At 38.4% G+C, this 12,558-nt stretch overlaps 2 protein-coding genes across 3 annotated transcripts; one reads left to right on the forward strand and one right to left on the reverse strand.

The window, feature by feature from the left end:
- The first annotated feature begins 634 nt into the window (after positions 1-634).
- Positions 635-6,246, forward strand: LOC111495496. Of its 2 annotated transcripts, none has more exons than XM_023145577.1 (5): positions 635-800; positions 1,466-3,567; positions 4,032-4,160; positions 4,464-5,181; positions 5,350-6,246. In XM_023145577.1, the coding sequence occupies exons 2-5, from the start codon at positions 1,692-1,694 to the stop codon at positions 5,972-5,974; spliced, it is 3,348 nt and encodes a 1,115-aa protein (XP_023001345.1). In that variant the 5' UTR covers positions 635-800; positions 1,466-1,691; the 3' UTR covers positions 5,975-6,246. The 2 variants fall into 2 exon arrangements, with proteins under 2 accessions (XP_023001345.1, XP_023001338.1); XM_023145570.1 differs by having other exon boundaries at positions 1,597-3,567.
- Positions 6,247-6,312: 66 nt separating this feature from the next.
- Positions 6,313-9,026, reverse strand: LOC111495511 (auxin-responsive protein IAA27-like). Its single transcript, XM_023145587.1, has 5 exons — positions 8,438-9,026; positions 7,842-8,071; positions 7,350-7,491; positions 7,161-7,222; positions 6,313-6,668 (listed from the first exon to the last, which is right to left on the reverse strand). The coding sequence occupies exons 1-5, from the start codon at positions 8,857-8,859 to the stop codon at positions 6,631-6,633; spliced, it is 894 nt and encodes a 297-aa protein (XP_023001355.1). The 5' UTR covers positions 8,860-9,026; the 3' UTR covers positions 6,313-6,630.
- Between the last annotated feature and the right edge of the window lie 3,532 nt (positions 9,027-12,558).

The raw sequence follows: 12,558 nt of genomic DNA on the forward strand, positions 1-12,558 counted from the left end.
TTGATTTAATTCATAATCTCTCCATTCCAACCATATATTCTCATTATTTGATCATAAATTCTTTAGTAAATGAAATATATATTGTAATAATATTTTATTCATCACTTTTTTCCTTCCCACTTTTTCAATATTAAAATATTTTTCCTTAGCTTAAAGTGTTGATACTCCACTTCCAAGAATAATACTAAGTTGGATGAAAATAATATCAAAGATATTTGGTTTAAAACTTTATATTATATATTTATCACTAATAATTTCATAGCCCTAACTCTCTCATTTCACTAATTTTATGTATTATAATGATATTAGTTTTGAACTTTGAATCCAAACCCCAATTGTTAAACGAAATAAAAATATTTAAAAGAATTAAAAAAAAATAGGCCTGAATATAATTTTTAATTGAATCCTTCAAAAAGAAATGAAAGAAACTTGGGCTTTGGGCCGAATACCCAAATGAAGGCAAATCGAGAATTGAATTGGGCTCTAATCCTGGGTTCTATTGCCTTTTACAAAGGTCCGATCTTGCAATCCAGGCCGCCGTGAATGGGCCGTTCGACTCGATCCAACCAAGCCCGAGAAAATGAAGGTCACCATGAACAAGAGCTAAGAGCAAGAGAGCTTGAGATAAGGATTTAAAGACCCACCTTTCATTTCCCTCTCCTCTCCTTCCTTGCCATCATGGAATAGCTTCTTATCACTGACTGTCTCCCAATTTTTTGTTTTATCTATCTCCTTCTATCCAACATTCCAAACGGACAATTTCTTTGCTGTGTTGGGTTTTCTATTCTAGGGGTTCCGAGGTACACAATTCTGCCCCGTACTCCAATGGGTCGCTGCTCTTTTCTCCTTGTTGCTTCTGTTTCAATGGCTTCTCAATTTAATTCTGTTAACTATCAGCTTCTAGCTTTGCTACTTCTCAGTGATTGAGATTCTTACTTAAATTTGAATGCATATTCGTGTTGATGTTTCTGGTTTGTTGGTCGGAGACCCGCAATTAGTTTTGGGAAACTGTGTTTCATTGCTTGTGGAAGTTTATATTGGGTAGTGTCGACTTGCTTGATTCTTGAACGCCCATATAATTTATCAGCTCCTAAATATTAGGAGTTTAAATGTCCAATTGAGGTTTGAACCGAACTGGTTCGAGTTCCGTATTCTTGGACTGGATATCTGAAATGTCTGAGTGAACTTAATTATGTTGGATGAAGTTTGGAGAGCTTTAACTAGCCAATTCACACAGCTAATTTTAGAGAAAATTTTCTGGGAATTTCTTCTTACTAGGTTCTATCATTTTTAATGTTGTGTTAAGCTGGCAAAGCATTCTGTTATTAAATGAATTTTTTATGTACGCTAATTGAATGAGTATGGCTTAGCTTATATGTTGAGTACTTATAAATGTTAATATGCCCTTTTGAAGTTTTATCTGGTTAACCTCAGAGTTGAATTTTTCTGCATTTGTTGCTGCGAGGTGGATCAACCAAGTGTCAATGGTTTCTTCATTAGTATATATGATAATGAAAATCTATGCTGCTCTCTCATGATATGCTATTATGGAGAACTGTCGTGGATAAATTGGGATGCTGTTAATGTCTATTGCAGGGGGAAGCAAGAGATGGAGAACTAACAAGAAAAAGGGGCTCTTCTCCCTACAGTCAGAACCTTTTCTGCTGCAATAACTTTCTTGACTAAATACAATGTCGGTGATAAGTCCATCTTCCATCAGCAATGTTTCACTTGTTCCTATAGCCTCCTATACTAGGAAGAGCAATAGTTCAACAAGATTCAGCTTTTCTAGAAAACCCACTGAACATATACTTCATAGCCAAGGATTTCTTTTGCCCCTATCAAGTTCAGTTAGGCTGTTTCCAAATTGCAGTAAAAACTTTTTTTGTAATCATGGCCGTAGACTCCCAATATTTTCTGCCACAGGAACCGATGTGTCAGTGGAAGAATCAGACTCACCGGTTGCTGGTGAAGGATTAAATCGTAGCTCAGAACTTTCTTCCGCAATTGCAACAAATGAAAAGGACCCTGTTAAATCAGATGCTGGTACTGCTGCTCCTACTCAGTCAAAACGTTCGAGACCTGTGAGGAAGAGCGAGATGCCAGCGGTAAATAATGAGGAACTCATTCCTGGTGCAACTTTTACTGGGAAAGTGAGATCAATTCAACCATTTGGTGCCTTTGTTGATTTTGGAGCATTCACTGATGGCTTAGTACATGTATCAAGGTTGAGTGATAGCTTTGTTAAAGATGTTGCAAGCGTTGTTTCTGTCGGACAAGAGGTGAAAGTAAGATTGATTGAAGCAAACGCTGAAACTGGACGAATTTCTCTATCAATGCGTGAAAGTGATGAAAGGAAGGAATCTTCTGCTACCAATGATAAACCTGCGCCTGGAAGAAAGACCTCTCCAAAAGCTAGAGGACCTAAGAGGGATGGGGTGCAGAAGAGCTCAAAGTTTGTGAAGGGGCATGATTTGCAGGGGACAGTGAAAAATATTACTAGGTCCGGTGCCTTCATATCTCTTCCCGAGGGAGAGGAAGGATTCCTCCCCAATTCTGAGGAAGCCTTTGAAGGATTTGGGAATCTTATGGGTGGCTCTACATTAGAAATTGGCCAAGAGGTTGATGTTAGGGTGTTGCGGATTGCAAGAGGACAGGTAACTTTGACCATGAAAAAAGAAGAAGACAATCAAACATCGGACTCTCAGGTCAGTCAAGGGAAAGTTTTTGCTGCAACAAACCCCTTCTTGTTAGCGTTTCGTAAGAACAAAGATATTGCTACATTTTTAGATGAGAGGGAAAACGTAAAGGAAGTGGCTACAAAATCTGTGGTCCAGAAGGTTACAGAAATAGTAGAAGGAATAGTTGATGCAGATCAGACCGTAGCTGATGATTCCACCGAAGTGATAGATGAGGCAATAAGTGATGAGGAAAGTCTGCCTTCTATAGTTGACGGAGCAGTTGAAGTTGATGAGCCTGCAAGTTCAGCTGATTCATCTGCTGTGACTCAAGATGACTCGGAAAGCTTATTATCTACTTCAGAACAAATTGTGGATGACGTAGTTGATGCGGAGGATAAAGAAGCTGAGCGAAGTCCTGAAACAAAGGCTTCTGATGACAACCAATTAGCGATAGAGCAAGCGGCTGATAAGCCTGAAGTGTTAGATGACCCATCATCTGATGCTTTGGTCACTCAAGATGAAGGAGAAAGCACAATATCTTGTTCGGAAAACATTGTGGATAGTGTAACTGATACGACTGAGAAAGAAGTAGGGGGAAGTTCTGAAGTAAAGGCTTCAGAAGACGAGCAACCAGAAGAAGTCCAGGTGGTTGAGGCTGCTCAACCGATTGATGGACCGGAGACTGATGAGAAAGTAATCGCCCCTGATGATGAAACCAACAATTTAGTCTCTTCAGAAAGTCCAGTTAGTGAAGATAGTGTTGTTACGGAGAAAGAAAGTGAGGAAAGCCAAGAAAAATTGGAAAATGAAATTGTTTCTGCTTCTTCATCTGAAAAAGAAGAGGACAAACCAGAATCTGATTCAAATGGTAGCATCACGAGCTTAGGTAAATTTCAGAATTATATTGAAATTTTCAATATGTTACTTTTTAACTACTCAATCACGATGGTGGATATCTACTTTTTGATTTAGCTTCATTCAAACAACTTGAACTGAAAACTGAGAAGCCAGTATAACTATAACTTGTTTGGGCAATTTTTTCTTGGCCTATTGCTAGAATTTGACAGGGTGAGGCATCTTTGGAAATAATAATCTATTTGCAATTAAAATGAATAGTTCATAGAATTTTGAGCTATCACTAACAAGTAATTATTGATGTATGTTATTCAGTAAGCAATCTGAACTACTAGGTCATGATTAATTTACCTCAAGTTGTGTTAGTTCAACATCAAAAGTTTGAACGCTTATTCACTAATGAAGCGTTCACTCTTTTAAGACGTGGACTTGTAACTGGATGAAATTATAATGTTTCTGGCTATTCAACTGAGGATCAAATCCAATCTTCTGTAGGTCAATCTAGTGAAGAAGTTGCTGAGAATCCAGTTGATATCCAGGCACCTGCTGAAAACCCTGAAGTTCTCTCCTCTACACCAGTTACAGAAGAAAAGATAGAAGCCTCTCCTGAAGTTGCATCAAAAGGTTGTTTTTGTATCATTTGGATTTTCTTTTTCTTTCTTTTACATTCAGTTATCACTTGGACGTATCATCATATGGAACACACACACGCACGCGCGCGCACAAAAGAAAAAAAAAATAAATAAATAAACTATTTGGTCAATTTTGTTATTGAGTTATGATATGTGAGAAAACCACTGATTACTTGGGTAACTGGTAGCGCAATCGTGAGATAACCACTGATTACCATGTTGGTTTTACTTGATATTGATGTTGCTCACCTGCAAATAGCTTTATTTAATTCTTGGAATGTCTGATGTGTTGCAGCTGTGATATCGCCAGCTTTGGTAAAGCAGCTTCGTGATGAAACAGGAGCAGGAATGATGGATTGCAAAAAAGCTTTGGCGGAGAGTGGAGGCGACATTGCTAAAGCTCAGGAGTTCCTCCGAAAGAAAGGTTTAGCAAGTGCAGAAAAGAAAGCTAGTAGAGCCACAGCTGAAGGAAGAATAGGTTCCTACATTCATGATGGTAGGATTGGTGTTTTAATAGAAGTGAACTGTGAAACAGATTTCGTCTCGAGAGGAGATATCTTCAAGGAGTTGGTTGATGATTTGGCCATGCAAGTTGCCGCATGTCCTCAAGTACAATATGTGATGACTGAAGATGTGCCAGAAGAGATGGTGAACAAAGAAAGAGAGGTTGAGATGCAGAAGGAAGATCTTTTATCTAAACCCGAACAGATGAGGTCAAGAATCGTTGAAGGACGGATAGGGAAGAGACTTGAGGAGTTGGCATTGCTTGAACAACCATACATCAAGAATGATAAGGTGGTGCTAAAGGACTGGGTGAAACAAACTATTGCAACCATTGGAGAAAATATTAAGGTTAAGAGATTTGTGAGATTCAATCTTGGAGAAGGCTTGGAAAAGAAAAGCCAAGATTTTGCTGCTGAGGTGGCTGCACAGACAGCAGCTAAACCTGCTGTAACTACACCAGTAGAAGAGGAGAAGCCCGGTGTAGACGAAGCAAAAGAAACTGTTCCCAAGTCAGTGGTCTTCTCTTAATTCATCGATTTCTATGAGCTCTTCTTTCACATTGCATTCTTGTAATGATCGTTTTGTTTCCATTTTTAGTTCTTGGAGTAAGGACTTTTTTCATCTGTGCTGTAAGACATTCCATTTGAAGTGATGCTAATGCCAATGCTGTATTGCAGGACTGCTGCTGTTGCCGTTCCCGCAGCCCTTGTTAAAAAACTCCGAGAAGAAACCGGAGCAGGGATGATGGACTGTAAGAAAGCCCTCTCTGAAACTGGTGGGGATCTAGAGAAGGCACAAGAGTACCTGAGAAAGAAAGGCCTCTCGAGCGCTGATAAGAAATCTAGTCGTCTAGCAGCTGAAGGAAGAATCGGATCCTACATTCATGACTCCCGTATTGGTGTTCTAATTGAAGTGAACTGTGAAACTGACTTCGTGGGGAGAAACGAAAGATTCAAAGAGTTGGTCGACGACCTTGCAATGCAGATCGTGGCATGCCCAGAGGTGCAATATGTGTCAATGGAGGACATCCCAGAAAGCGTTGTCAAAAAAGAAAGAGAGATTGAATTGCAGAGGGAAGACCTTCAGAAAAAACCAGAGAACATTAGGGAGAAAATCGTTGATGGACGGATTTCCAAGAGGCTCGGAGAGCTTGTGCTTTTAGAACAACCTTTCATCAAGGATGATAGCGTTTTGGTGAAGGATTTGGTAAAGCAAACTGTTGCTTCTCTTGGTGAGAACATAAAAGTTCGACGATTTGTTCGTTTCACCATTGGCGAAACAGTTGCAGATGCGAATGAATGAAGCAGAACAGGGTACCAAGCATGGAGAGTTAAGCTAGACATGGGGCCATTGTAGCAGTACAGAAGAATATGAAGCTAAGGTAAAACTACTTTTATGGAAAGAAACTTGAATATTCATTTTCCTCTCTTTTTTTGGTAGGGAAGAGTTGAGTTTACTAAAGCTGCTTTGTAGCATTTTGTTCTGAGAGATGATAAAAGCTTCATTCATATTATTCTCTGTATTTTGACTCATTGATATGAATGATCATATTCATCAATTTCCTATTATGTGAAGAACACTGTTAAAATCTTGGTGATAGCTGATTTGAATACTCAATCCAGAAAGAAGAACACAATTAATGAAGGGTGAGGATACCATTGCCATAGCAAACAAATCATTTACAATACGAAGTAAAGTGTAGTAAAGCAAACAAAGTAAAATGGCAAAGAAGAGGGGGAGGGGCAAACTAAGAAACTCCGAACCGTCCTATTGAAAATCATCTTTGCTAACAAAGAACTTATCTTCATACATCAACTCTCCAATATTTAGAACTCATACACAAAGAACAACAATATTCAGTAAAGATTCTCTCGCTCGATCTAAATCCAGCACACATGTTACATCAATCATTGAGCATCATTTGCTCGAACGTGCCCGATCGATAGCAAACGAGTTCGCTAGTTAAGGTTTCTGCGCTTCTCCATGGCCCTGGGAGCTGTAAGAAAAAGAAAGAGAGAAAGGCCAAGCTTTTACAAATGGGGTCACTGGCGAAGAAGTTTTTTTTTTTTCTTTTTTTGGGCGGGGTTAACTTTTTATTCTGATTCCCCATTTTTATTAGATATTGCTCAATCCATATCACGAAATAGCATCTCCTTGTAATGGCAATGACTAAAGCATCAGATTATGATAAACTTTGTTAAAAGATCCGATCATAATGGAATTTAAACTAATATGTTTTGTTTGATAGATCTTTTTCTTTAGGGGTGGGGATCAAATTTTATGATAATGAAAGATGCTTAATTCTAAGAAAAAGAATAGGCTTTAGAAGTGGAGAGATAATGATGGTAACTAAGAGAGCACTGAAGAAAGGCCCAAATTCTCAAAGCTTATCATCATGAAGAAGATGAAATCCCACTATAACTTGTCTGATTTTAATTTGTAAGAAACACAAAATTAAGAAATTATTTAAGTCTATAGCATAGCATACCTAACCCAATAGCCTCTGAGCTCTTCATGATCCTCATCCTCGTGCAAGATTCAGTGAACATCCTATTATGTAACAAAAAAAAGACGAACAAAATGAAGCCTTGTTTTAGCAGCCAGTCATTTAGAGATTGAAACAACAAGAAGTCAGTTAAGAACTGCCACTGCAATAGAGCTACTTTAATGAACTTACTCCCATGGAACATCACCAACGAGCATCCAGTCGCCATCCTTATCTTCATAGGTGAGTACATATTCAGAGCCATGGAGCAGATCCATCAATCGACTCTCGTTTAATACATCCCGATTTGGAATTCCATTGGAGCCACAATGACCTTGATGTAATGAATGGAGCAGTAGCAAAGAGAAAGTCACTAATAATTGAACAAACAAAAACTAGCTACAAAATCTACACATGAGAGAAACTGAGCAACATAAACTAGTTCACGTGCACCAGGTGTTCTGTTCTTGACCTTCTAGTAGATTTTGGATTTAGTTAGAGGAAAGAATTAGACATGTAAAGGGTGGTGATTCAGCAACAATTTAGAACAAATACGAACACGTTCCATACATGCCAAATCTAAAACATCCGCAATTCTGGAAGTGCTTGCCAATAAACTATGGAAGGTGTAATTAAGATTACTAAATCAGGCAAGATGTGTAGGAGTGGCCATAAAGAACATACCAATTGTGAAGCTGCTGAACATTTTCCCGAGGGCTGATGAGAGGTCCAAATAGCTTCCATAGGTTTTCAGATCAACCTTCCTGAGGTATGGTGCGCCATCCATACTTACCTTCACATAAAGGCAACCCGATCCCATCTTACCGTCTGCATCATCTGTATTTTTAGGGGGCTGCGTTGTCATTGAATTCTTCCGGAAAGAACGAATGGGTGGCCATCCTACAACTTGTGCCCTGTAAAGACATGATGAAAGAACTTTTAGTATCTTGAAATCCAATACATATAACTGTTTTCCAGGTGGGGAAATTTAAAAGGAGATGTGGATGTAAAAACATTAAAATTGCAATCAAACGGCCACAGAAATCTGTTCAAATTAATTCCTAATCTGAACATGGTGGATGATGAAGGATCATAGAGAAAGTAAGGACTACAGCTACATGATTGAATCCCAACAAAAAAAAAAAAAAATCTCATTTAAATGGGAGAAGAAGCTAGAAAGAACGTTAAAGGGAATGCAGGGAAAGAAACTAATGTTGAACAGGTGGAGTTCTAAAGCAGAGTGTAGTGGGGAGGGAAAAAGAAATGGAAGTAAGGCATACTTGGCTGCAGGGGGAGAAAGCTGCGGCTTTTCCTCGAGCAGTGGCTTTGGCAACGTAGAAATACCATCTTTAGCACCAGAAACAGGCGAAGCAGGTGGTTGAGTCTTATTCTCAGTAACTACTCTGGGAGAAAACAATCCCCCAGTTTTGGTGGAATCAGGTTCAGATCCGGCAGAGGCAGAGGCAGGCAGAACCCAGTTGGAAGAAGCTCTATCAATGGCTACAGAGAAGCCCCTCTTGGCCCCGGAAACGGAGGTCTTGAGAGGGTATCCATTAGTGTCGTCGAGGAGCGGTGAGTCGGACCCAGGCAGGCCCAGCCTGAGCTCAGTGGCCCTAAGGTTCAACCCAGGATTGTTGCGTCTGTCGGAGGACATTTCAGAGTCTGTTAAGCCTATGTAATCATGTTCCAAGGGTATAGACATCAGAAACTCAAGATAGATACACAAAAAGCATGGGAAAAACCAGAAGAAGAAGAAGAAGAAGAAGAAGAAGAAGAGAAAATAAAATGGAGTATAGGAAGAGAAGGTTGATGAACAGCGTTGGTTTGTGTCGTTGTTTGAAGTTGAATTATTAAATAAAGAAGGAAAGAAAGAAAGAAAGAAGCAGAGAGGAGAGGGGGGATGGAACTTGATTTAGTTTAAATAAATTAAAAAAAAAAAAAAAAAAAAAAATTGTGTGCTGCTTCTTTTCAGGATTTGTTATGATTTTATAATTGAATCAACCAACCTTTTTGTGGGCAGCCACCCCGACAAGTCACACAAACCCTAAACCCTCCAACTTTCCCTGATTAATATTTAATCAAGTAAGCAAGTAATTAATTGGCCTTCCTTCTTTCTTTGTTTGTTTAATTACAAAAGAAGAAAGAAAGTATTCGCGCAGAAAAACAAGGCTAACCTGCGCAGAGCGACAGCATTAAACAGTAGAGTGAAAATTGAAAGCAGCGTAACACGGGAATGCGGAAAGGGAAAGGTCGGGGGCAGATCTTGAAGTCCGTTGCCCTAAATGTTGTTTTAAAGCCAAAAAAAACCCTAAGGAAATGGAGAAATGGTGGAAAGTGAGGGAATTTTGAGAAAGCTGACATGAACACACGCTACACCCCCCCTTCTGATTCTGAATTTCTCAGACCAAAAAAGAAATTGAATCCCCACGGTTAGGGTTTAGGGTTATTAGGGCTATTAGGGTTTCAAACTGAAAATAAATGTTTTTGGTTGGATGAATCAGAACTCACTCACCTCTCTACACCTCTATGTGTCTTCTTCTTCTTCTTCTTCTTCTGAGTCAGAATTCCTTCCTTCCTTCCTTCCTTCCTTCCCTCCCTTTCACCGCCAAAACCAACTGTTCCGACTTCATTTCTTCCACTCTTATTACTGTTTAATTATCCATTATTTTATGTAAGGCCTCTATATAATTATAATTAATGTTTTATTTTCCTATCCAAACCTAATAATTTATTGTGGGTGTGTTTTTATTTTTATTTTTATTTTTGGGTGTACTAAATGTATGATATTGAGAGAGAGAGAGAGAGAGAGAGAGAGAGAGAGACGGAGAGACAGAGAGGAAAGAGGGCGGAGGAAAGGGGAGTAAACGGCGGAGAGGATGGGTTGGTGGGAGACCAAACGGCGTTATGTTTTGAAGTAGACGGCACTCCCTAAACCACCACTCTCCCCGTTATCCCTCCCTCCCCCACCAAAAATAAATAAAATAAAATAAAATAAAATAAAATAAAAAATGGGCCCGGAAAGACAGCATAGGTAGGAAGTGATAATGTGAGGCCACGGAGCAGTGTTTAAATGGCCATGAAACTACATACACGGAGGCTCACGGGGCCACGACCCACCACCACACTTTCCGCTCGCTCTTCCCCCCTCTATCTAATTAGTTCCTTTTTTTTATTTTCGACTTAAATGCTATAATTTTCTTATAATGATTAATATATCTGGGTGGGACCCTCCTTTTGCAAAAAGGCCCCTCGACTTCGTCACTATCCTAATCCAGACATTCAAATAACTGTGGAATCCTAAATAAAATAGACCATATATTATTTATAAAAATAAAAGATTTAAGATATAGTATTTGGTGAGAGTGACTTGTTGAACAGTACAAAGTACAAACAACAGTGAAATCAAGTGTGGATGTCAATTCCAGAGGTAAAGAGATATAGGTAGTAGGAGACAACGTGAATCTTCAAAAATATTGCACTTATCTCCACTTCTTTATAACTTTTATTTACTGTTTATTTAAATCATACCCACCCCAATATTATTATATCTTAATAATTCATTTCATTAACAATCTCACACTAAATATGCTTTGAGATCATCCCAATATATCACACATAATCACATGGTTATGACCTTATTATATCCAAATTTGTTCACTTTAATATCATGGCTAGTTGGGAGTTCTTTATTTTCAAGCACGATTAAACAAGGGAAGGGAAAGGGGGCCTACCTCTAACTAATCACCCTATTTAATTTCATAGTTTAATCATGAATGTATACGAACATCATAGTTTTGATACCACAATCTAATATTCCCCAAGTACAATAATCATTCCAAAATTATTTAAATCATAATTTTTCATAATGTGAGATCCCACCTTGCCACTCGATCGAGGAGTGAATTGTGAGATCCCACTCAATTGGAGAGGAAAATGAGTGTCATCGAGGGTGCTCGATATCGAAATGGTGGATTACGAGATCCCACATCCATTGGAGAAGAGAGCGAAACATTCTTTATAAAAATGTGAAAAACTCTCTCTAGCAAACACGTTTTAAAAATTTTGAAGACCACAATAATGAGAGTTACATACAATGATGAAAGAGGATAATCCCGAAAGGATAAGCGGAAAGAAATAGTTAGAAAAGGGTGAGAGTTAATTGATTGAAGGTGACAAACTAAAAGAGAAAAAAAGGAGGGAATGTGGTGGCTGTCTCTGTGCGTCTCTGGTTTGGTACAGTATTATTATGGGATCAATCAGCTGCAGCAATGTGCTCAATGGGACCCTTTGAGTTCATCAATTATTATCATTAGGGTTTTCCAATCCCTCCACCCCACTTTACCACTACCAGTCCTTCAAAAACTTTTGACCTCCACCTACCAACACACTCTTTCTTTAGTTTCAATAATTTAGTCTCTCAAAATATTTCACTAACGTTTCATAACACGTCATTTCACACATTTATTACCATAATAATGACACAAGCCGGTGCATGTCGTATAAGAAAAACATAATTGAGAGCCTCTCGACTATACACGGGGAATTATTGATGAACGCGAGTGTATAAAATGATGGATGTTAATTAAGAGGAAAATCATGAGTCTGTAAATAAGAAACACTCTCTCTATTGTTACGAGACATTTTGAAGAAATCGACAATATCATTTCAGTGTGCAGAATCGGGATTCCTAACAATTGTATTCAAGAATTTGACCTCGACCCATCAAAGATAAAACGTTTAGCTTTTAATACAATGCTCTCAATTATTTCATCAAATCTTTCCTAGCATAATTTTTAACATCAACGCTTGTCTACAAGTTGTCTAGTTTCAACATGAACGATTTAGTTTAGTAACGAGGCCGAAAGATAAAGTAGGTAGCATGTGATGTAAGAAAACAGTTGGATGAAACTCAAGACACAGAGGTTTGAGACCGAGAAACAGTGGGAGGCTCAGCTCAGCTCACACAAGCCTGCATGTTTTTGTCACAGCATGTGCCATCTTCCTTGCTTATCTTGTTCTATTTAACAACCACACAGACACAGTGGCAGCTTTTTCCATGCAACAAACTGGAGATTGGTAATGTGTTTCTTACATTCTTAAAATTTGTTTGAAATATTATTATTATTTATTTATTTATTATTATCCATTGTGGTTGGTTGAGTTGTAGGATTGGCAGCTTTCTGAGGCTGATTGTTAGGTGGGGGAGGAATATTTGATTTATTATCTAAATAATATTTGGCGTGCAATGGATTAATGGCTAAATGGGCCTTCTGGCCCATGTCTGGCCCAACTTCAGCCCATTCCTCCTTTTCTTTTCCTTTCCTTTTTGAATGATTATCTTAATTAATTGAATTATATTTAAAGAAGACCTAAGAATTAAAAAAAAAAAAAAAAAAAAAAA

This window comes from Cucurbita maxima, unplaced genomic scaffold (genome assembly GCF_002738345.1).
Source record: "Cucurbita maxima cultivar Rimu unplaced genomic scaffold, Cmax_1.0 Cma_Scf00002, whole genome shotgun sequence".
NCBI lineage: Eukaryota > Viridiplantae > Streptophyta > Magnoliopsida > Cucurbitales > Cucurbitaceae > Cucurbita > Cucurbita maxima.